The following is a 25,030-nucleotide window of genomic DNA, read 5'->3' as shown; positions in this document are numbered from 1 at the left end:
TTTCCAGCATCATGTGTTCCTGTTACAGATTCCAGCATCCGCAGTATTTTGCTGATTAACATTTCGATTGCGGAATGATATTAGGTGGAACCCAAGGCCAACAGGGGAAAGTATTAAGAAGGACGGCACAAATCAAGCAGCTCTAGTCAGACAGTTCGGAGTTGGCATTGCCCCTTTAAAGCCCAGTCCTGGCCTGGGGGGTGCCTGTGCCTTTAAGGCGCTCACGCTGAGCCACCTCTGGGAATAATTGGTCGACGTGGGGGAGGGGGCGCGCATGCGCGGCAGCGCCTCGCCCTGCCTGCGATCGCAGCTGCCCACAACACAGAGTCGGGGCTGAGGGCAGGAGGGAGGCTACGGCTGGCAGCGGAGACTGGGCCGCGGGCGCCGCCCTCACCATGTCCTGCAGCCTGCTTCATTTCTGTTCCTTCCAGGATATCGGGACCGTCCGCGATTTCCTCTTTCCTCAAACGAAGGAGGAACCGAGAAGCGGCGGTAAGTGGGGTCCCCGGTTTGAGGTGATGTGGCGGGCAGGGGGGCGGGCGCCGGATGGACAGGGCCAGGGAGCTGGGTGAGGGGGTCTTCCCCACACTGTCTGCGGCCGCCATGATCCCGGAGCCTCCTCACTCCGGACATCAGAAAAGGCCCCCGGCCAATGTCACGCAAAACTGGAAGTGCAAAGCCAGGGTTGGCAGCCCAGTCATCATAAACTTTGGTTCAGCAGCATCGTATTCAGTTCAAAGCTGCCGGTAGGATGCAGCCAGACACTAGTAGGAGGAGTGGGCCGCACACATTAAAAAACAAAGTGGGGGTTTTCTTCCCCCACTGAGCGATTAGATCGATACTTGACAAGGAGGTAATATTCTGCGGTGTATTTCATTGACAATGTGGGCAGGGTATCCCACAGACTATTTATTTTTAGGTACTGCTGGTGATGTTCCTAGTTTGAGCAATGTTTTGATGGAAATTGTTTGCGCGTTAGATCGATCTATTATTATACATTTGAAATTAGTGCCCAAGGTGTACAGTATATGATTGCCACGCAATGTTTGGTCTGATACTTGACAAAGTTAATTTAATTACGTTTGTTGTTGTAAATAAGAGCTCGCAGTTACATATTGTTGAGAAAAGCAAATGAAAATGAGATCGTGGAACTACTTAGGACATTATTCAATTTTGTCTTGTTCCTAGATGGTTTATGTAAATTCTTCAATATGAGGTAAGTCGGTGCAATACATTATGGATACTTCCCAGGGGCATTATAAAGCAAAGTATGACATTGTGCCACCTAAAAAGATATTATGTCAGAGGACCAAAGGTTTGGTCGAAGAGGGAGGTTTTAAGTGTTTTGCAGGAGGAAAGTAATGTTCAAAAGCAGAGATTTCCAGAGCTTGGAGCCTAAGCAGCTGGAGAAATGGCAACCAGTGGTGGAGCATTATATTGTGAATGAACAAAAAAAACAGAATTGGAGGAGTGCAGACATCTTGGAGGGTTGTGGAACTGAAGGAGATTACAGAGATAGTGAGGGAAGACACTATGGAGGGATTTGGAACCCCAGATTTAAAGTCTGTTTTAAATTTTCAGGTTGATTGTTTGGTGAGTAGGTTATGATGTGCCTATGAAAATATAGTGTACAACAACCTCTTGTCACCAATTTGTAGCTAGAAGTTTCAGTCGCAATTGCAATGATACCAAATGAGAAGATGGTCTTCAGGCCTGTAGAAAGCTTATTGCAGTTTTGGGGTTGAACAGTAAAGCACAGGCAAAGCTGACAAATGTTGGTCTTGCAGCATAAATTCCTTTCATAAGACAGTTTACTTCAGTGCCTAGTGGAGTATAAGGATCAGACTGGGCACTTAAGCTATCTAGAGCCTCTTTCAGCCCATGGCTATTTTGACATTAAATAAAAATGTAAAACATGTGAATTAATTATGAAATCTGACAATTAATCATTATGTGCTTAGATTTTCTTTTTTTAGTGATGAATTTCAGAAACTTATTTGCCTGCAGTGACCAAGCTGTGTTTGTGCACTTTTTGATTTTTTTTTTCAGAAAACAGCTAATTGTTGTTGTTTCTGCTCCATACATGCTACCTTCTACTTTGTTTATTTCATCTGTGGCTATCCAGATATCCTTCCATGTCTCACTTGTATACATATCTAGCTTACCCATAAGTTTTTAAATTGTGTAGGACAGAAGAAAACGCCTCCATTGCCTGTCCTGGTTCTCTGAGAGACCTGTTCAGTCCCTTTGCTTTTAGATATTTAAATCTATTTTGATTCTGCTTCCACTGGTCTCAATAGATTTTATCTCCTAACTGCCCTTTTTGCCATTCTTTTGCTACATTTCTTTGCTTTCCTTATTTATTCACTCATGGGATGTGGACATTACTGACAAAACCAGAATGCATTTTCCATCCTAAATTGCTTTGGAAAACGTGACAGTGAGCTGTCCCTTCAATTGCTGCACTCCTTGTGGTGTATGTGCTCCCTGACCGTGCTATTAAGCAGGTAGTTCCAGGAGTTCTACCCAGCAGCCACAAACAAAAAAGGATACAGGTCCCAAGACAGGCTGTGGTGTGACTTGAAGGGGAACTTGGAGGTGACAGTGCCTAATGTTCTTGTCCTTCTACGTAGTAGAGTTTGTATATTTGAAAGATGATGTTGAAGAAAGTCCAAAGATGTGCAGGTTAGGTGGATTGGCCATGATAAATTGCCCTTAGTGTCCAAAATTGCCCTTAGTGTTGGGTGGGGTTACTGGGTTATGGGAATAGGGGTGGAGGTGTTGACCTTGGATAGGGTGCTCTTTCCAAGAGCCGGTGCAGACTCGATGGGCCGAATGGCCTACTTCTGCACTGTAAATTCTATGATCTATAAACCTTGTCAAATTGATGCAGTACATCTTGTATATGGTACTTTCTGTAACCGCATTGCTCAGGAGGTAGAGGGAGTGAATGTTTGAGGTGGTGAATGGAGTGCCGATTGTCAACTGTTGTGTCATGGGTGGTGTGAATGTTTTGTGTGTTGCTGAAGTTGCACTCTTCAAGGCAAGTGGGGAGTATGCATCATACTCCTGACTTGTGCCTTGCAGATTGTGGACAAGCTTTGGGTAGTCAGGAGGTGAGTTACTCACTGCAGAATTCCCATCCTCTGACCTGCTCTTGTAGCCATTTTTGTGGCTAGTAAATAATAATTGGATTAAAGTTTTCAATTAAGCCAATTCAGAAGGAAGAGGCTTGATGAACATCCCGATCCCCTGTTGGCATGTGGAAAATTTCATGGGTATTGATTTTCACAAAAAGCAGGGCAAATCCAACTTGACAATTTGCTTACCTTATCAACCTATTCGAAATACACCAAGAAATTGCTCACTGACACTCAGTTTGGATTCCACGAGGACCAGTTGACTCCAGACCTCGTAACAGCCCTTTTCCACACATCAATGAGCTGAATTCCAGAGGTGAAATGAGAGTGACTGTATGAAACACTAGCTTTTGAATTGGTATCAATCAGATTGTTGTAAAATCCCAACTAGTTCACCATAAGAACACAAGAACTGGGAGCAGGAATGGGCAATTTAGCCCCTCGCGCCTGCTCCACCATTCAATACGATCATGGCTGATTTCCGCCTCATCACCACCTTCCGGCCTGCTCTCCAAAACCCCTTCAACCTACTAATTAAAAACCTATATATCTCCTCTTCTGTTTAGTATTCCAGTGTCCATGCACTGAGGTAGAGAATGCCACAGATTCACAACCTTTTGAGTGAAGGAATTGCTGCTAATTTATTTTATAAATCTGCCACGCCTTAGCCTAGAACCTCTTCTTCTAGACTGCCCAACAAGGGGAAACATCTGCTTTACATCTACCCTGTCCATCCCGTTTAGCATCTTGTATATCTCAATTAGATCTCCTCTCATTCCTCTAAACTCCAGCGAGGAGAGGACTAAACTGCACAATTTCTTCATAAAACAAGTCCTTTATCCCCCAAATCAATCTAGTGAACCTTCTTTGAACTGCCTCTAATGCATTTATGTTCTTCCTCAAGTAAGGGAACCAAAACTCTGCACAGTACTCCAGATGCAGTCTCACCAATGCCCTATATAGTTGCAACAGCACTTCCCTACTTTAATACTCTAATCCATTGGCAATTAATGCCAAAATTCCATTTGCCTTCCTTATTATCTGGTGCACCTGCATATACTAACTGTGATTCATTTATGAGGACACCCAGATCCCTCTACACCAAATCATTTTGACGTTTCTCTCCATTCCTCTGACCAAAATGGAGAACCTCATACTTATCCACATTAAATCCATCTGCCAAATCGTTGCCCACTCATCTAACCTATCCACATGTATTTGTAAATTTCCTATTTCCTCATTGCAACTTGCTTTCCCACCTATTTTGGTGTCATTTGCAAATTTGGCTATCGTACATTCTATACCTGCATCCAAGTCATTAATATAGAATGTAAATAGTTGGGGACCCAAGGGCCGAACCCTGTGGCATACCGCTAGTTACAGTTTGCCAACCAGAACATGACTAATTTATCCCCACTCTCTGCTTTCTGTTGGTTAGCCAGTCCTCTATCCAAGCTAATATATTACCCCCATCCCCGTGGGATCTTACCTTGCGTATTAACCTTTTGTGTGGCACCTTATCAAATGCTTTCTGGAAGTCCAGATACATTACATCTACAGGATCCCCATTATCCACTTTGCTTGTTATATCTTCGGAGAAATATAGCAAATTAGTCAATCATGGTTTACCCTTCATAAAACCATGCTGACTGATGGATTGCATTTTGACTTTCCAAATGTCCCGTTACTACTTCCTTAATAATGGATTTCAATAATGGTCTACTGTTTCTCCCTTTTGAACATCCATTTATGGAGAAAAATCTACCTGCTCACCTGTTATGACCAATGAGTGATGGCAGATCCACCGAAATGTTCACAGTAACTTCATTGCAGTGTAAATGTAAGCCTACGTGTGACAATAAAGATTATTATTATTATGTTTCCTCCAAGCAAAGCACTTCCATTACAAAAGTCAGATTTGGACATGGCAAAGGCACCTAGTCAGCTGACCGTGCAATCTTCTTCTCATTAACAGACTAGTAACAGCCTGGCATTGTCGTACTTGAAATAATTTTCAAGTAATGTCCCACACTCCTCCATCACCATTCCTGGTATGTCTTGTCCTACTGGCAGAACAGTGGAGTCCACCACATTGACTTTGGACCCCATGAAGTCTTGTGGCCTCAGGTCAAACATAGGCAAGAAAGCCTCCTGATTATCACCCCACCTATCAACTTCCTCCAGCTATTGAATCAGTGCTCCTCCATTTTGAACACCACATGGATGAAACACTAAAGTAGGAAGGGGACAGAATGTATTCTTGGATCGTAAAGAGTGACTCTGTAGCACCGCTACTGACCAAGCTGGCTGACTCCTGAAGAATGTAACTGCTCGACAGATCCTTTGGCAAGTATGTGAGGAAAATCCACATGACTTCATCCTCACCAACACCAACTTAGCTGTCGCAGGTCTACATGAATATTGTGGGGGACTTCCGGGTGCGGCTATGCAGAGCTAGGTTGCATATTCGGTAGCTCCCGCTTGGAAACGGACTTTTGGGCTCTTTTACTGGGCCCCCACGGCATTTGTTTGACATTTCCCGGTGTGGGAAGAAGACTGCAGCATTCCCCTGACAGTGTCCCCAGGAATGTTATGTCTTTTGGTTACCAGACCCGGCAGAAACAGTAAAAGATTTGGCTTGAGCTGCAGGAATAGACAAAAGCCTCTTCCAGCATGCAGGCGGGGGAAGGGCAAGCTTAAAGCTGCGATCTGACTTGAGGGCCTCTATCAAAGGTGAATTCTAGCAGCAGAGGGAACAACTGTGAAAAGATTTACCAAGGCCATTGAAGAAGCGGGGACAAGGCTTCCGGTGGCGGCCATGGAGGAGTAGGTCGCGCATTCGGCAGCTCCCGTCTGGAACCGACTCTCAGACCTTTTTCAGGAGTTTCCATAGACTTTTTGGGGCAGACTGGTGAAGCGAACACTGCCAAAAGGATTCCCTCTCGACTTCCGGTTGCGGCTATGAGGAGCTAAGCCGCACGATTCGGCAGCTCCCGCTACCACGGACTTTCGGGCTCGTTCGAGGAGCCCCAACGTAACTTTTTTTTTTTGACGCAACCTGTGGGGAAGGGAAGAGAGAGGTCCCCCTCCAATTTCTATGAAACGGACCAGAAGTGTAACGGCCAAAGGAGTGGCACTGGAGCAACGGGAAAAGCGAGGGAAAGAAAACAAAATGGCAGCGGCCAGGGACAAAGGGGAGCTGCAGGAGTTCATCACGCGCTGCTTCGAGGAGATGCGCAAGGAGATGTTGGTGCCTATGCTTTCGGCAATTGAAGGACTCGGGATCACCCAGAAGGCCCACAAAGCTAAGATCCAGGAGGTACAGAAAAGAGTCAGTCAGAACAAGGACGAGCTCGTGGGCCTGGCGGTGAGAGTGGAGCAGAACGAGGCGCTACACAAGACGTGGGCGGGAAGACTCGAAGACCTGGAGAACAGGTCGAGGAGAAAGAATCTGCGAATCCTGGGTCTCCCTGAGGGAGTGGAGGGGGCTGATGCCGGGGCATACGCGAGCACGATGCTCGAGGCGATGATGGGCACGAAGGCCCCTTCGAGGCCGCTGGAGTTGGACGGGGCACATCGGGTGCTGGCGAAGACGCCCCAGGCAAATGAGCCGCCAAGGACGATGGTGGTGAGGTTCCACCGGTTCACGGACAGAGAGTGGGTCCTGAGATGGGCCAAGAAGGAGCGGAGCAGTAAGTGGGACAATGCAGAGATCCGAATATACCCGGACTGGAGCACGGAGGTTGCAAAGCGGAGAGCGGTTTTCAACCTGGCCAAAGCGGCGTTGTACTGGAAAGAAGTGAAATTCGGAATGCTGCAGCCAGCGCGACTGTGGGTCACATACATGGGCCAACATTATTACTTCAAAAAGCCTGAAGAGGCGTGGACCTTTGTACGAGCCGAAAAGTTGGACTCTAACTGAGGGTTTGTGAGGGTGGGGATGTTTGGGGTTTGATGTGTGATGGTTGTTGTATATAGGGGGTCAATTACCCGCAGGAAATGTTACATGGGCTGGGGGAGAGAGACAAGGCCGCGACAGGAGCTGCGCCAGAGGGGGCGGAGCGGATTTTGGAAAGCGCGGCGTGTTTTCCCGCGCGCGGGAAGGGGAACGAAGGAATGCATATGGATTGGGAGACTCCCACACGGGGAGGTCACTGGGACGGCGGGGGAAGCCGGGGTCAGCTGACTTACGGGAGTGACATGGGGGGAGCAAAAAAGCTAGACAGGGGTCTTGGGGGGGGGGGGGGGGGGTGGCGGGGGGAAGGGTTGCTGCTGCAATGGCCGAAAGGGAATGGGACACGAGGTGGTCGGGACGGGGGTCCCCCCTCTGGGGGACTGGAGGGTGAGGGAGGCGTGGACACGGGACTTGCCTAGAAAAGGAGATGGCTAGTCGGTGGGGCGTGGGGGGGGGGGGGGGGGGTGAGAACCCCTCCAATCTGGCTGATAACGTGGAATGTGAGGGGCCTGAATGGGCCGGTGAAGAGAGCTCGAGTGTTCGCGCACTTAAAGGGACTGAAGGCGGACGTGGCCATGCTCCAAGAGACACACCTGAAGGTGGCGGACCAGGTCAGGCTAAGAAAGGGATGGTTAGGACAGGTATTCCACTCTGGACTGGACAATTTAAGGTGGTCCATAGAGCGCACTTGACGGGGGCGAGGTTGAGTAGGTTCTTTGGGGTGGAGGACAGATGCGGAAGGTGCTCAGGGAGCCCGGCGAACCATGTCCATATGTTTTGGTCATGCCCGGCACTGGAGGGGTTCTGGAGAGGAGTGGCGGGAGCAATATCTCGGGTGGTGAAAGTCCGGGTCAAGCCAAGCTGGGGTCTAGCAATATTTGGAGTAGTGGACGAACCGGGAGTGCAGGAGGCGAAAGAGGCCGGCATTCTGGCCTTTGCGTCCCTAGTAGCCCGGCGAAGGATCTTGCTAATGTGGAAGGAGGCGAAGCCCCCCAGCCTGGAGGCCTGGATAAATGATATGGCTGGGTTCATAAAGTTGGAGAGGATTAAGTTCGCCTTGAGAGGGTCTGCGCAGGGGTTCTACAGGCGGTGGCAACCGTTCCTAGACTATCTCGCGGAGCGTTAGAGGAAGGTCGGTCAGCAGCAGCAGCAACCTTGGCGGGGGGGGGGGGGAGTGGGTGGAGGGGATGTCCTGGGAGGGGGGACTGCCTGGGAGGGTGGATGAACAAGAGATAACATGAAGGGTTGGGGAAACTGGCACGTATGGGTGAGGGCCAGTGTACAAAGCTGTGTAAATATATAACTTTGCCATGTATATATCTTGCTCTGCGCGATTTCTCATTTTTTCTTTTTGCTACGAGATGAGGGGGGATGTTATTGTTTGTAAGGGAGAAAAATTGTGTTAAACAACTTTAATAAATATATATTTTTAAAAAATGAATGTTGTGGGGAGAATGACCATCGCTTGGTTTGTGTGGAAGTGCCGTCTGTCTTCGCAATGAGGGCACTGCATAGTATTGTGTGGTGCTGTTGCCATGCTAAATGGATAGATTTGGATTAGATTTAGCAGCTCAACTAGACATGCAGGAGACACTGAGCCATCAGTTGCAGCATATTTCCATTTCATCACAATCTGGAACTGCATGGCCCAACTCTGCCATTATCATCAAGCCAGACTGTCAACCTGGCTAAGTAAAGAATGTAGAAGAGTATGCCAGCAACAATACCAGGAGCACCTGAACATGGAGTACCAATGTTGAGAATATGGTTTAAACTAGAATAGAGCTCGATGGGAAAATGAAATGTCAAACAGAGCTTTTAGCTTGATGGGAAAATGAAATGTCAAACAGAACTTTTAGTGTAATGGAATTTCAAGGCATTTTGTTATCGCTTCTGCTTTTGCGCTAGACAGTTTGCAGTAACAAAACACGGCCTTGGGAATCGTTTCTAATTCTACCGATAACTATATTTTAGCTGAGAGCCACAGAATGCTGTAATTCTCAGGCCTCCTCTAAGGGGGCTGTCCTTAGGAAGGAAACATTGTCATTTAATTATATATAAGTAATTGTCTGCTGTATTAATTTTGGCTTGCTACTGTAGACTCTCTGATGTACAGTGCTCAAGTCCTGGCCGTGAATAAACGTATGTTTGTTGAAGTAACTTGGTGTTCGATTAATCATTTAATCCGGACTGAAGGGAAATGAAAATTCACAATGTGGTGATGACACAGCATGTTGTAGATAACAAACTGTTCCCACAACCAGCAGATCAGATAAAGTTAATGGAGGAGGAATCTCTACAAATACCTCTATTCTTATCGAAGGGATAGCCCAGAATATCAGTGAAAATTACAACGATGCAGTGTTTGTAATTATTTTCTGCCAGTAGGACTATGTTGACTTCTTGCTAACGATTGAGGAATCCAGAACTTGAGGCACAGTCTCGGGATAAAGGGCTGATCATTTGGACTAATGAGAAATTTCTTCACTCCATTGTGAACCTTTCAAAGTCTCCACTGAGAGGGTTGTGAAAGCTCCATCACTGACTAGATTTAAGGTTGGGGTTGACAGATGTTTGGTGTCCAAGGGAACCTTGAGATATGGGGAGCAAGTGGGAAAGTGTTAAAGCTCAAGACCAGCCAAGATCTTTCCAACGGTGGCACAGGTTCAATAGACGGTGTAATATACTCCTGTCTCTTGTTTTTGAGTTCTAGGTCCCCAGCATCACAGATTTCAGGTCTTCAACCACTTTGGTTGACTCTAATAACCAGAAATAACTGAATGCAATGGGTACAAGGTAGTAGGCCACAGACAACCTACCAACTATAGTGCTGAAGGCTTGTGCTCCCTAACTGCAACCTTAACCAAGCCATTGCAGTGCATCTGTGACATTGGCATCCACCCAACAATATGGAAATTGACTAGATATGTCCTGTACACAATGCAGGACGAATTTGATCCAGCTAATTACTGCTCCATCAATCTACTCTCAATCATCAATTATTTGCTTATCAGTGCTCAGTTTGGCTTCCGTCAAAACCTCCCAGCTCCAGATTTTATTACACCCAGAGCTGAGTTCGAAGAGAGGCGAGAGTTGCTACTTTTGACACAGGCAGCATTTGACTGAGTGTGGTATCAAGGAACTTCAGCAAAAATAGAGTCAGTGGAAATTGGTTAACGTCATACCGAGCACAAAGGACAATGGTTGTGGTTGTTGGAGGTCAATTATCTCAGCCCCAGTACATTGTTTCAGTAGTTCCTCAGGGTCATGTCCTAGGCCCAACCATCTTCTGCTGCTTCATCAAAGACCTTCCCTCCATCGTCTGATCAGAAATGGGGATGCTCACTGATTTGTATTGTATTCCATAACATCCACATTCAAAGGAAGCTGTCCCTACCTGCATGCACCAATACCTAAACATCCATGTTTGGGCTGGTAAGTAACATTTGCACCATAAATGCCATAGAAGCTGAAAAAAATGACCCTTGACCAGCTCCCTAATTACTGCTGCAGGTTAGAGGCTGGAAATTCTGTGGCGTGTGACTCGCTTCCTGACTCTCAAAAGCCTGTCCCACCATTTACAAGACACAATTGGGATTGTGGAGGATTAGGGTTCCCTTGCCTGGCTGAGTGCAGCTCCAACAACACTCTAAGCTTGACACCATCCAGGACAATGCAGCTCGCTTGATTAGCAACCCATCCACCATCTTACCTGTTAACTTCCTCCACAGCTGCACAGACTCTACAAGCTGCACTACAGCAACTCATCAAGCCACATTTGGCAGCATCTTCCAAATGTATGACCTATACCACCCAGAAGGGCAAGGACAGGAGATGGAGAGGAACACTGCCACCTGCAAATCTCAAAGTTACATATAATGATGACTTGGAAATATATCACAGTTCTGTTACTGCTACTGAGCCAAAATCCTGGAACTCCCTTTCTATCTTCACAAGAACTACACTAGTTCATGAAGGTGGCTGACCGTGACTTTCACCAGGGTATTTAAGATGGGCAATAAATGCTGGCATTTGATTCCTGTTGCTGTAATGCGCACTTACTGTGTGGAGGGGTCATAAATGACGTTTTCCCCCCCCCCACCTCCCCACCCTACCATGGATTCTCTACAAATCTCTTGTAAGGGGCTTTTCACAGTAACTTCCTTGAAGCATATTATTGACAATAAGTTATTATTATTTATTATTACAAAACCTTAAATCTGTGCCTCCCTCATCCTTTTGAGATTTTCCCAAGGTCTATGTTTTGGTTTTCAGCGGCTCCTCGAACATAAAGACTCCATTGAAGAAATGAGAGACTGTGTGCTGGGAAGGCGGCCAAGAATCCAAGAACAATTAAACCGTTTCCCATCATTCATCACACACACAAACACACTTCTACAGCAGCAACACTTCAAGAAAAACCTAAGGGTAACATAAAAACATGGATTTTCCCTCCCATCCACCCCGAAATATTTTTTCTCCCTCAACCCCGATCTCTCTCTACTTTAAGTTTTGCTCAGAAAATAATTCATTGGGCCAGCATAAAAGAGGAAGAAAGCCATTGGAAGGGATTTAACTTGTTTGTTTGATTATTGTTGCTCCAGCAGTCTGTATATGCCACACTTGCTGCTCTTCCAGGCAAACTTTGTATGTCTCTCTGCTCTTAACACCATGCCTGCATCTACAATTGTTCAGCCCTGGATCATGGAGGAGCCATATTGTAATATTATAGTATTGTTCCTGAATGTTTTGGCCATCTCTTTGCTTTCTCGTGGGCTACTTGTGACATGTCGAGGGGAAACTTTCCCTGCCACCCTTGACTAGTGTTCTTGTCTCCACTGAGTGCGCTTGTCTCCATTGGGAGGCAGTAGCATAGTGGTATTGTCGCTGGGCTAGTAATGCAGGGACCCAGGGAAATCCTCTGGGAACCCGAGTTCAAATTTCGTTGTGACAGATGGCGAATCTAATAAAAATCTGGAATTGCAAGTCTAATGAAGCCATCGTTGATTGTCATACAAACCCTTCTGGTTCACTAATGTCCTTTTATAGAAGGAAATCATTCTCACCTGGTCTGGCCTACACGTGACTCCAGACCAACATTAATGTGGTTGACTCTTATTGCCCTCTAAAATGGCCTAGCAAGTGACTTAGTTCAAAGTGCAATGAATACTGGCCAGCGATGCCCACATCTCATGAATGAATAAAATGAATTGAGTTGCAGGGATACTTTTAATGGAATATTCAATTTGTTTTATGTTTTTCCTGGATTTCTTTTAATCCTGATCTGAAGTAATTTTGTTCATTGAAATAGAAAAAGCCACTCCAGGATGCCAATGTCTTGCTGTTAGTGAACTGAGAAGTATGAAGACATGATGTGTGGGTCTCAGTTGGAAGAAGAAAACTGTTTTGGAGTTCTCACGTACCGCTGAATTACATGAACCAGGAAAACCACAGTCGATGCCTTTACCTCTAAATTTGTCTATTCCAAAGCACACCTGGCTGGCCTCCCACATTCTACTTAGTATAAACTTGGCATGTCCAAGTTCGCATAAAGTCCTGTACACCCTTTACCCCTGTGCTCACTGACCTATTTTGGCTTCTGGTCAAGCAGTGCCTCATTTTTAAATTACATTCTTGTTTGCAAATCCTATTTTGCCTCATTCTTCCCTATCTCTCATCTCATCCAGATCTAGAACCCTGCAAGCTAACTGTAGTCCTCCGATTTCTATCTCTGCAGCATAGATTGCCATTTCTTCAGCTGATAAATGCAAGTTGTTGTTTTCAAATCCCTCCTTGATTGTTCCTCTTTCTATCTCTGTGACCATGTGCAGTTCTACAACACTCCTATGATCTCTACGCTCCTCCAATTTTGAGGCCTTGTGCGTCCCTGATTTCCATTGCTTCACCATTGACAGCTGCCTTAGCCCTCTGCTCTGGAATTCCTTTCACTAAATATCTTGACCTGTACCCCTCTCCTTTAATTCTCTTCTTGAAACTTGCCCCTTTGACCAAGATTTTGCATCACCTGACCTAATATGTGATTGTGTCGAATTTTATTTGATAGTGTTTATGCAAAGTGCCTTGGAAATTTTAATATGATAGAGTTATATGAATGTTAGAAAAGAGAGTTGTAATTGATGCTTTTTTGATTCTTTCTCTTACAGATAAAGAACACAACTGGGAAGATGAAGACTGGGGAGCGTGGGAGGATGGTGAATTGAAAGAAACTGTACGAATAAATTGTCAATTCTCTATTGATTTTTTTTCTTTGTTTTGAATTGTTACATGGCATCTGCTTGAGCCTTCAGGGATTGGTGAGCAGCAATTGATTTGGTTAAGGAACTAATTGGGAATTCATTGAATAGAGGATGGTTATTAATGGTTATGGTCCTGAGTGGGGCCAGTTATTCCTGGAGTCCCACAGAGATCAGCCGAAAAGTTATTGCTCTTCACCTTTTTCTGTGATCTGGACGAGGGCATTAGAGGATCTATTGAGAACTTGCAGATGTTATGAAGATAGTTACAGCACAAAAGGGGGCCATTTTGAATGTCGTGTCAGTGCTGACTCTGCAAGAGAAACTCATCTAGTCTCATTTCCTCACCTTTTCCTTGTAACCATGCATTTTTATTCCTTCAGAGAATTACCCTTTTGAAGGCCATGATTTAATCTGCTTTCGTCAAACTCTCAGGCAGTGCATTCTAGATCTTAACCACTCGCTGCGTAAATAAAGGTTTTTCTTCATGTGCTGTTGCTTCTTTTGCCGATCACCTTAAATCGATGTCCTGTGGTTCTGGATCAAAGAACAAAGAAAAGTACAGCACAGGAACAGGCCCTTCGGCCCTCCAAGCCTGCGCCGACCATGCTGCCCATCTAAACTAAAATCTTCTGCACTTCCGGGGTCCGTATCCCTCTATTCCCATCCAATTCATGTATTGGTCAAGATGCCTCTTAAACGTCACTATCGTCCGTGCTTCTACCACCTCCTCCGGCAGCGAGTTCCAGGCACCCACTAGCCTCGTACATCTCCTCTAAACCTTGCCCCTCGCACCTTAAACCTATGCCCCCTAGTAATTGACCTTTCTACCCTGGGAAAAAGTCTCTGACTATTCACTCTTGTCTATGCCCCTCATAATTTTGTAGACCTGTATCAGGTCGCCCCTCAACCTCCTTCGTTCCAGTGACAACAAACCAAGTTTATTCATCCTTCCACCAATGAGAGCAAATTATTTCAAAATCCTTCATAATTTTGAATGCCTCTTTCAAATCTCTTAATCTTCTCTTCTACGCATCGCCGACTTATACGCATAACGCATAACCTATGTTCCTCACCTCTGAAGCCATTCTCGTGAATCTTGACTGCGCCCTCTCTAATGTCTTCACAGTCTTCCTAAAGTGTGCCCGGAATGGGACATACTACCGCAGTTGAGGCTGAATCTGTGTTTTATGCAGGTTTATCGTAACATCCTTGTTATGCACCTCTTTTTCTAAAGTCCAGGATCCTGTATGGCCTATTAGCCACTTTCTCAACCACCTCTGCTACCTTCAGTAACTTGTGGATATATATCTCCAGGTTCCTTGATCCTGCACCTTTTTTAGAATTGTACACTTTTAAATTTATATTGTTCCATCTTGTTCCTCCTCCCAAAATCTATCACTTCATACTCCTCTGCATCAAATTCCATCTGCCACTTGTCCACCATTCAGCCTCCCCGAACTTGCGCCGGAATGTGGCGACGGGGGCTTTTCACAGTAACTTCATTTGAAGCCTACTTGTGACAATAAGCGATTTTCATTTCATTTCATTCTACCATCCTATGTTCTCTCGGACTTTATCGCTATCCTCCTTGCAGTTCATAATACTAACTTGATTTTGTCTCGGAGTATAATTTCTGCAAACTTTCCCCCCACTGAGGTTAAACTGACCAGCCTGCAGTTGCTTGTTTTACCTTTGCATCCTTTTTAAAAAAATAAAAAAAAATGGGATGACATTTGTATATGTACAGATATAGACAAGTCATAGATGAAATAAAGAGCTGCAGTCAGATTGTGATGTTTTCAGGGGGTGCGCTTGGGCTAATATTTGGCAGAAAAAATGCAGCATTGTAAGTATATATGCGAAGCTTTGTATTAATTGTGTGATGACTATACCATTGCCAAAGTGATTTTTATGAGCGACACCTTGCATTAATTGTGTGATGACTATACCATTGGTCTCGAATGAGCAAACTAAATACAGAATAAACAAAACTGCATCGCCTCTGGGTGGAGATGCAACACCTGCCTCTTACTTCAATTCTCCACCTTGAGTTCTTATAAGAACATGAATAATAGTAGGCCATTGACCCTGCTCTGCAATTTGGTAAGATCGTGGCTAGTCTGATTGTGACCCTAAGTCTACTTTCCAGCCTACTTGCGTGCACACACACACACCCGTAACCCTTGACTCTCTCATCAACCTAAAATCTGTATAACTTAAACCTTGAATATGTTCAATACTGCGGCTCGTGGAAGAGGATTTTTAGAGAAGAAATTCCTCCTCCCCTCCCACTCCACTTTTACTAATTTATATTTCATATCACTTCCTGAAATGGCATTTGATCATTCTGTAGTCCAGGACCTGTGCCTCTGCTAATCTGTCTTGTATACTTCACTTCACAACTGCTACCTCTAGAAGGACAGGGGCAGCAAATTCATGGGAGTGCCACCTCCTGCAAGTTCCCTTCCAAGCCCCACACTGCGCTGATTTGGAAATGTATATATATATTTTTATTTGTTGAGGGGATGTGAGCGTCACTGGCTGGGCCAGCATTAATTGCCCTTGAGGGAACAGTTAAGAATCAACCATATTGCTGTGAGTCTGGAATCACATGTAGGCCAGACCAGGTACGGATGGTAGATTTCCTGCCCTAAAGGACATTAGTGAACTAGATGTTTTTTTAAAACTATCGACAATGGTTTCATGGTCATCATTAGGCTTTTAATTTCAGATTTTTATTGAATTCAAATTCCACCATCTGTAGTGGCGGGATTCGAACCCGGGTCTGCAGAACATTACCCTGAGTTTCTGGTTTACTAGTCCGGTGACAATACCACTACGGTGTCACCTCCCCATCACCGTTCCTTCACTGTCGCTGGGTTAAAATCCTGATGTTTTTCTGAACAGCATCGTGGGTGCACCTACAAAATATGCACTGCAGCAGATCAAGAAAGTGGCTCCTTATCATCTTCTCAAGAGCAATTAGGGATGGGTAATAAATGCTGGCCTAGTCGGCGATGCCCACATCCCATGGGTGAATATTATTTTTAAAAACATGAAAATACATTTGATTAGTATGCAGACGCATCTTTCCATTTTGTAAAGCTAGTAATCTCATCATCTTCCTTCCATTGATCAGTAGTCCTCAATCTGTGATCAAATGGTAACAGTCCACACAATATAATCAAACCGGAAAACATAAAATGCCAGAAATACTCATAGGACCAAGCATTATCGGTAAGGGCAGAACCAGAGTTAATGTTTCAAGTCACTGACTGTGCATCAGAACTGGAAAAAGTTACGAAATTTACCCAGTTTTGAGAAATTACTGGAAGGGAGGAATACAGGGGAGATGAGGTAACAAAAGGGGTGTTGGTACAAGACAAAAGGAGATGGTAAAGGGGACAAGTAAAGAAACAAAGGATCAGCTTTGATGAAATGTGAATCCAAATAATGGCATCATCACCAACGGCTGCTGTCCAATAAAGGGAAAGCAGAGGTTTTGATCTGAAACCATAACTCCTTGTTGAGTCTGAAGAGCTGTAAAGTGCCATTAAACATCTGAGGTGCTGTTCCCCGATCTTTCTTTGAGCATTATTGAAATGAAGTGGGAAGCAGAGGACAGGGATCAGCGTGTGAATGGAGTTAGTGACAAGGAGCTGGAAGCTCGGGGTTATCATTGTGGACTGAATGAAAGTATTCCTAAGTGGTCACCCAATCTGCGTTTTGGTTTCCACAATATGGTGGAGACCACATCATGAACAGCGAAAGCAGCACTCTAAATTGAAAGAAGTACAAGCAAATGATTTCACCTGGAAGGTAAAAGTGTTTGCATGCGAAGGGGAGGGGCTGTTGTGATGGAGGAATGGATATGCTCTTTGGAATGCTGAAATAGGGGTCGTGAGGATGTGTTTATTTGGCAGCGTTGTGGTGGAGATGGCAGACTGATGCTGGTGGGATGGATACTGAGTACAAGGGGAATTTAATCATGGTTCTGCAAAGGAGGGTAAGGAGTGAAAGCAGAAATGGAATGGACATGACTTTTTGCCTGCCTGCATGTTTCTAGTATTTTCTGTTTTTAAAATTTTGATTGGTAGTAGCATTTTTCTTTTGATTAAATGAGTTTCCGTTTTACTGTTACATCCCCCAAAACTTATATTGTAACATTCTAAACTTACTACCTTCATGCGGAATATTTTTTGCCGTATGTAGTGCTTTTCTTAACCTCAGGACATCCAAAGGTGCTTGGGTACTTTTGAAGTGCAATCACAGTTTTAATATAATGTCTAAATTCTACCACCACCATACTGCTTGCTAGAAGCTGATGCTTGAAAGTATAGTTCTGCCGTTATCCTGCGCCATACAATTCCAAGTTTGTACAGGGTTGCATTCTGAAGGATGCTGAGTGGGTGAAAGATCTCAAGGATTTTGGTGTATGATTTATTGAAAATCTGAGCAGTGTTGCAAGGTTATTGTGTTAGCAAATAGGTTATTAATGTGTGTTCCTGGGATAATAAAATATAAAATAAGAAATACCATCCTTATCATGTGCAAGACCGTGTCCAGTTTTGGTCCCCACATATTTTGGGGAATATTGAGGCCTGGAAAAAGGTTTGATGGATGGTTCCTAGTATAAGGGCCATTGAATATTTAGACGGGCTTAGAGAATTGGAAATATTATTGAGGTTTTCCAGTTAATTAAGGGATTAAATTCTGGAGAGATATTTGCTAATTTGTTTTGCATACTTGTGGTCAATCTGCTGCATGTATCACCAACCTGTAGAGATCTTATGATTCTCGGTGAAAAGTGTTATACCTTCTCATCTAGGTGTATGCCTTTGTAACTTGTACTTGCCTTCAAAAGCAAAGATTAGTGAATGTAAGTTTCAAGCAATGTTAGCAGCTTATAACTTATCCTGCACCATTAGTTAAAAGGATTCAAGGGGTAGACTTGACAATTCTAGGCCGGTCAGGCTGACTTCGGTGGTGGGCAAATTATTTGAATCAATTTTTAGATAGTTTAAACTGTTACTTAGAATGGCAATATTGATCAGGGACAGTCAGCATATTTTTGTTCGGGGAAGTAACAAGGAGGATTATGAGGGTTGTGCAGTGAATATTATCTACATGGATTTCAGTAAGGTATTTGACAAGGTCCCAATGACAGACTGGTCAAAAAAATGAAATCCCATGCGATACAGGGGAAGGTGGTAAGTTGGATCCACAATTGACTCAGGAAACCAAGTGTAATGGTCGATAATGTTTTTGCAAATGGAAACCGGTTTCCAGTGGCATTCCACGGGGCTCAGTGTTGGGGCCGTTGCTGTTTGTTCTATATATTAATGATTTGGACCTCCAATGTGGGAGGCATGATTGTGAAATTGGCCATGTGGTTGATAGAGGATGGCTGTTGTCTCCAGAATAATATCAATAGTTTGGTTAAGTGGACAGGAATCTGGCAAAATGCAATGTGTAAAGTAATACATTTGTGGAGGCCAAACAAAGCAATGGAATACTCATTAAATGGGAGGATATTGAGAGGGATAGAGGAAGTGAGGGGCCTTGGAGTGCATGTTCACAGGTCTCTGAAGGTGGTAGGCCAGGTGGGAAAAGGTGGGAAATAAAGCATATGGAATGCTTTCCCTTATTGGATGAAATAAGCAGGGTTGTAATGGTGGAACTGTATAAAACACTGGTTAGGCCAGGATACAGTTCTGATCACCACATTACAGGACGGACATAATTGCTCTGGAGTGAGTACAGAGTAAATGTACGAGAATGTTGTTAGGGCAAGAAAATTGCAGCTATGAGGAAAGACTGGATAGGCCAGGGTTGTTTACCTTAGAACAGAGGAGGCTGAGGGGTGACCTAATTGAGGTGTACAAAATTTTGAATGGTCTCAATAGGATAGACGTGAAATACCTGTTTCCCCTAGCTGAGGGGTCAGTTACCAGGGCTCATAGATTTAAGGTGATTGGTAGAACGATTAGACGGGACATGAGGAAAAACCTTTTCAACCAGAGTGTGGTGGGCTTGGAATTCACTGCCTGAATTGATGGTTGAGACTGAAACGCTCAACTCATTTAAAAGGTACCAGTATCGGCACCTGATGTGCTGTAGCCTGCAAGGGCTGCGGACCAGGTGCTAGAAAGTGGAATTAGAATAAACGGCTAGTTTTTTATTTTCTCTTTTTTTGGCCAGCACAGAAACGATCGGCTCAATGGCTTCTTTCTGTGCCATAATCTTTCAATGGTTTCTCATGCATGATCATATTAGATTCGTTACTTTTATCTGGAAATCCCATCACTCATTGGGAATTTGTCAAGTTTACTTTTTGGTTCCTAATCCACTTGACTTTCTTCAGTTTGTTCAACAGTGACTCTGCAAGTAGAAATACCTCCTGCCATATGTGCTTTTGAGATTTGATCATCCCCATGCTACCTGAAATAAATTTTCAAAATGGACCGCGTGCATTCCAAACTATTAGATTCTAACATAGAAAATACAGCACAGAATAGGCCCTTCGGCCCACGATGTTGTGCCGAACCTTTCTCCTAGATTAATCATAGATTATCATTGAATTTACAGTGCAGAAGGAGGCCATTCGGCCCTTTGAGTCTGCACCGGCTCTTGGAAAGAGCACCCTACCCAAACTCAACACCTCCACCCAACACCAAGGGCAATTTTGGACACTAAGGGCAATTTATCATGGCCAATCCACCTAACCTACACATCTTTGGACTGTGGGAGGAAACCGGAGCACCCGGAGGAAACCCACGCAGACACGGGGAGGATGTGCAGACTCCGCACAGACAGTGACCCAAGCCGGAATCAAACCTGTGACCCTGGAGCTGTGAAGCAATTGTGCTATCCACAATGCTACCGTGCTGCCATTAAGAACAAATAAATCTACACTATATCATTTTACCGTAATCCATGTACCTATCCAATAGCTGCTTGAAGGTCCCTAATGTTTCCGACTCAACTACTTCCACAGGCAGTGCATTCCATGCCCCCACTACTCTCTGGGTAAAGAACCTACCTCTGATATCCCTCCTATATCTTCCACCTTTCACCTTAAATTCATGTCCCCTTGTAATGGTTTGTTCCACCCGGGGAAAAAGTCTGACTGTCAACTCTATCTATTCCCCTGATCATCTTATAAACCTCTATCAAGTCGCCCCTCATCCTTCTACGTTCTAATGAGAAAAGGCCTAGCACCCTCAACCTTTCCTCGTAAGACCTACTCTCCATTCCAGGCAACATCCTGGTAAATCTCCTTTGCACCTTTTCCAAAGCTTCCATATCCTTCCTAAAATGAGGCGACCAGAACTGTGCACAGTACTCCAAATGTGGCCTTACCAAAGTTTTGTACAGCTGCATCATCACCTCACGGCTCTTAAATTCAATCACTCTGTTAATGAACGCGAGCACTTCATAGGCCTTCTTCACAGCTCTATCCACTTGAGTGGCAACTTTCAAAGATGTATGAACATAGACCCCAAGATCTCTCTGCTCCTCCACATTGCCAAGAACTCTACCGTTAACCCTGTATTCCGCATTCATATTTGTCCTTTCAAAATGGACAACCTCACACTTTTCAGGGTTAAACTCCATCTGCCACTTCTCAGCCCAGCTCTGCATCCTATCTATGTCTCTTTGCAGCCGACAACAGCCCTCCTTACTATCCACAACTCCACCAATCTTCGTATCGTCTGCAAATTTACTGACCCACCCTTCAACTCCCTCATCCAAGTCATTAATGAAAATCACAAACAGCAGAGGACCCAGAACTGATCCCTGCGGTACGCCACTGGTAACTGGGATCCAGGCTGAATATTTGCCATCCACCACCACTCTCTGACTTCGATCGGTTAGCCAGTTCGTTATCCAACTGGCCAAATTTCCCACTATCCCATTCCTCCTTACTTTCTGCAGAAGCTTACCATAGGGAACCTTATCAAATGCCTTACTAAAATCCATGTACACTACATCCACTGCTTTACCTTCATCCACATGCTTGGTCACCTCCTCAAAGACTTATAAGGCAAGGCCTACCCCTCACAAATCCGTGCTGATTATCCCTAATCAAGCAGTGTCTTTCCAGATGCTCAGAAATCCTATCCTTCAGTACCCTTTCCATTACTTTGCCTACCACCGAAGTAAGACTAACTGGCCTGTAATTCCCAGGGTTATCCCCAGTCCCTTTTTTGACCCATGACTACTACCCTGTGACTTCTGCACCTTTCCAAAATCTGTTTCCCAATCTGTTCCTCCACATCTCTGCTACTATTGGGGGGCCTGTAGAAAACTCCTAACAAGGTGACTGCTCCTTTCCTATTTCTGACTTCAACCCACACTACCTCAGTAGGGTGATACTCCTCGAACTGCCTTTCTACAGCTGTTATACTATCTCTAATTAACAATGCCACCCCCCACCTCTTTTACCACCCTCCCTAATCTTATTGAAACATCTATAACCAGGGACCTCCAACAACCATTTCTGCCCCTCTTCTATCCAAGTTTCCGTGATGGCCACCACATCGTAGTCCCAAGTACCGATCCATGCCTTAAGTTCACCCACCTAATTCCTGATGCTTCTTGCGTTGAAGTATACACACTTCAACCCATCTCTGTGCCTGCAAGTACTCTCCTTTGTCAGTGTTCCCTTTCCCACTGCCTCACTACACGCTTTGGCGTCCTGAATATCGGCTACCTTAGTTGCTGGACTACAAATCCGCTTCCCATTCCCCTGCCAAATTAGTTTAAACCCTCCCGAAGAGTACTAGAAAACCTCCCTCCCAGGATCTATCCTCCTAAATTAAAGCTCTAAACTTGGATATCATCCTGGCCACTTTCCAATGAATCCACCTGCTCCAGACTTCCTTCACTATCTGTGGATACCATAACTAAATGCTGTTAGTTTCTTGTGTGAAAGTTTGAATAAAGAAGGGACTTGCAGCCATTTTTGTGCCACACCTGCATTTATAGAATTTACAGTGCAGAAGGAGGCCATTTGGCCCATCGAGTCTGCACCGGCTCTTGGAAAGAGCACCCTACTTAAGCCCACACCTCAACCCTATCCCCTTAACCCAGCAACCCCATCTCCCCTATTTGGACATTAAGGGGCAATTTATCATGGCCAATCCACCTAACTTGCACATCTTTGGACTGTGGGAGGAAACCGGAGCACCCGGAGGAAATGCATGCAGACACTGGGAGAATGTGCAGACTCCGCACAGACAGTGACCCAAGCCGGGAATCGAACCTGGGACCCTGGAGCTGTGAAGCAACTGTGCTAACCACTGTGCTATCGTGTTGACCAATTCTTTGGTCTTTCGTACCAATTTTAAACCTTTGACCTGACTCGTGCTGATCAACACAGCCTAACCTCTCTTCTGAAAGCATTTACAAGACAAATATCTTTGCACAGGCTCCAATATGTAAATTTTCATTCCAGTTTTTAAGTACACAAGCCTCCTTTGAATTTATAATTCTTGAGAATTGGCTGAATAAAAGCAAAATATTGCAGATGCTGGAACTCTGAAATAAAAACAAAAAATGCTGGAAAAACTCAGCAGCATTTATGGAGAGAAACGAGAGTTAACTAAAATATTTCTCTTCACAGCTTTTCCTGTTTGGCTAAGCTGCTCTGGCATTAAATCACCTTTTGACTCTTCCTGAATAATGCCATTGGTATTATCCAAAAAATGAAAACAATTTGGTCTTTATTTAGTGTCAGTTTACTATTCTATTCTGCCATTTTTGTTCCCCAATCTATGCCCTCCACCACCGTCACCCTTCTTTTGCACTTGACTTCTGTCTTCTGTTGTCTCAGCTGGAATGATTTCACACTGGTCATTCCTCACAAGCACATAAATCCTATTGTTCAATCATAATGGCGCTGCTTTAGCAAGTTGATTGGCAACAAACCTATTGATAGCAAAATTAGTCTGTGAAAGCTCCAATGACAATATCTACATGGCAGTACAACAAAATTGTGATTGCGCATCATTGTACAATTGAGATCCTTAAATATATTTTCAATCTATTTCTCATTCTGTTATGTTCTTTAACAACATGATTTGCAAGATATCTTTTATCAAACACTGTGCTTGCCTAAAACATTGCTGTTCATTTGGCCTGAAGCTAAATTCCCTAATTTTTCTTCTGGACTGGAGTTATCATTTGAGACTTTAAAACTGTTTAAAACTTACTTTGTTTTCTCCTGAGGTACTAGTATTGTATTTACTTCAAGTTCTGAAATTTGTTACAGAAAGAAGGTAGCTGCACAAGTAAGGCACCCACATTGTCATGGCTTCAGGACTGTGTGATCTCTCTGTCACCAACAAATGACCTTATGGTGATAGCAAGGGATCAGAAAGCTGTCTTTCTCGTGCGTAAGTATTACTCTTGTGAGAACTTCAGTTTACATATGATTAATGTTTAAAACAAAACATCCTCTTATTTCCTGTGTTATGAAAACTAGACTTGCCTTACTGTTGAGAACTAAGTTAGTGAGTTCCACGTCTTGACAAATCTTAGACTTGGGAGTAGGCGACACGTGCGCATTTCAGATCTTCATCTTTAAGTTCTTTGGGCCGATGACGGGCACATGTCTGTGCATTAATAGTTTGAAATCCAGACCACCTGTCTGGGCACAAGAGTGCCAAGGAGGACTAGGATCCTAGGCACGGGGTGGGGAGAGGTCCCAAAAAAAGTGTCCTAGGGAAAAAGCAAAGACAGGAAAAGATTCCAGTTCCGTTAAAATGAAAGGGGCACAAAAAGGCTCCAAACAGGACAAGAGTTGCGGGGAACAGTCTTTAGGTGCAGAAGGCAGCTGAAGATTAGTGACTTTGAGCCGTTGGGACTAAGGTACCCCTTTGGAGTCATGGTGTCCTACTTGACATGGCCAAAGATTTGAAATTGTGCTTGTGAGTTGCTGCTTGAGTGCATACTCGGGGAATCCATGGGAATGGAATCTCGGGAGACGAGATTAAAAGCCAATGAGGTGGACCGTTGTTGATGCTATCTGAGTTGGTACAACCAGGTTAGATCTTCGAAGGTGAAGACTGAAATCCCTCATGAAAGAGACGGAGTTTCAGTGAGATTGGTTGATTCACAATGTTACTGATGATCCTTGGGATCTCTCTTGGTCGCATTTGACATTTGATGTGCAGTGTGGTGTGTTGAACTACAGTTGGCCTATTGATTCAAAGGTACCTCATATTCACCCTGAATGTTAGAGATAGATATGTGATAGATATTGTAAATTATTTTATCTTTCTAACTTAATATCAGAAAGTTTATTTTGTTTGTTCAAAACCTGTGGTACCTTGTGGCTTTATTCACTGAGATAGTGTCTTGAATCCCAAACTTTGTATATTCTAAACAAATTGTTATTGGCCCCTAACTGGATCTTGCCAACAACTTTGAGGTCTGGTGTAGGATCATGAGATCTGGCTTATACATTTACTTGTGTTGGAATGCAAAACTAATTCAAAAACAACGTTCTCTAGATGCTGGAAATTTAACATAAAAAAAGAAAATGTTGGAAATACTCAACGGGTCAGGCAACATCTGTGGCGAGAGAAACAGAGTCAATGTATCACAGGCCTTCCGTTTTGTTCTCTGCCCTCCTACCCTTCTGTGCCTTTGACATACTGAAAACTTCTCAA

The 25,030-nt window shown here is 44.3% G+C and overlaps 1 protein-coding gene across 1 annotated transcript in view; it reads left to right on the top strand.

The window, feature by feature from the left end:
- Window positions 1-305: 305 nt before the first annotated feature.
- The window catches only part of rab3gap2 (RAB3 GTPase activating protein subunit 2 (non-catalytic)), a 117,152-nt gene continuing 92,427 nt past the window's right edge, over window positions 306-25,030 (top strand). Inside the window, exons 1-3 of the mRNA XM_072509477.1 lie at window positions 306-492; window positions 13,260-13,324; window positions 23,629-23,752. Of these exons, the coding sequence (XP_072365578.1) occupies window positions 396-492; window positions 13,260-13,324; window positions 23,629-23,752 (286 nt within the window). The 5' untranslated portion in view covers window positions 306-395. The remainder of the gene's footprint in view (window positions 493-13,259; window positions 13,325-23,628; window positions 23,753-25,030) is intronic.

The sequence above is a fragment of the Scyliorhinus torazame genome, chromosome 1 (genome assembly GCF_047496885.1).
Source record: "Scyliorhinus torazame isolate Kashiwa2021f chromosome 1, sScyTor2.1, whole genome shotgun sequence".
NCBI classification, from domain to species: Eukaryota; Metazoa; Chordata; class Chondrichthyes; order Carcharhiniformes; family Scyliorhinidae; genus Scyliorhinus; species Scyliorhinus torazame.
The sequence above is the reverse complement of the archived record's forward strand: the minus strand, read 5'-3'. Positions and strand labels throughout refer to the sequence as shown.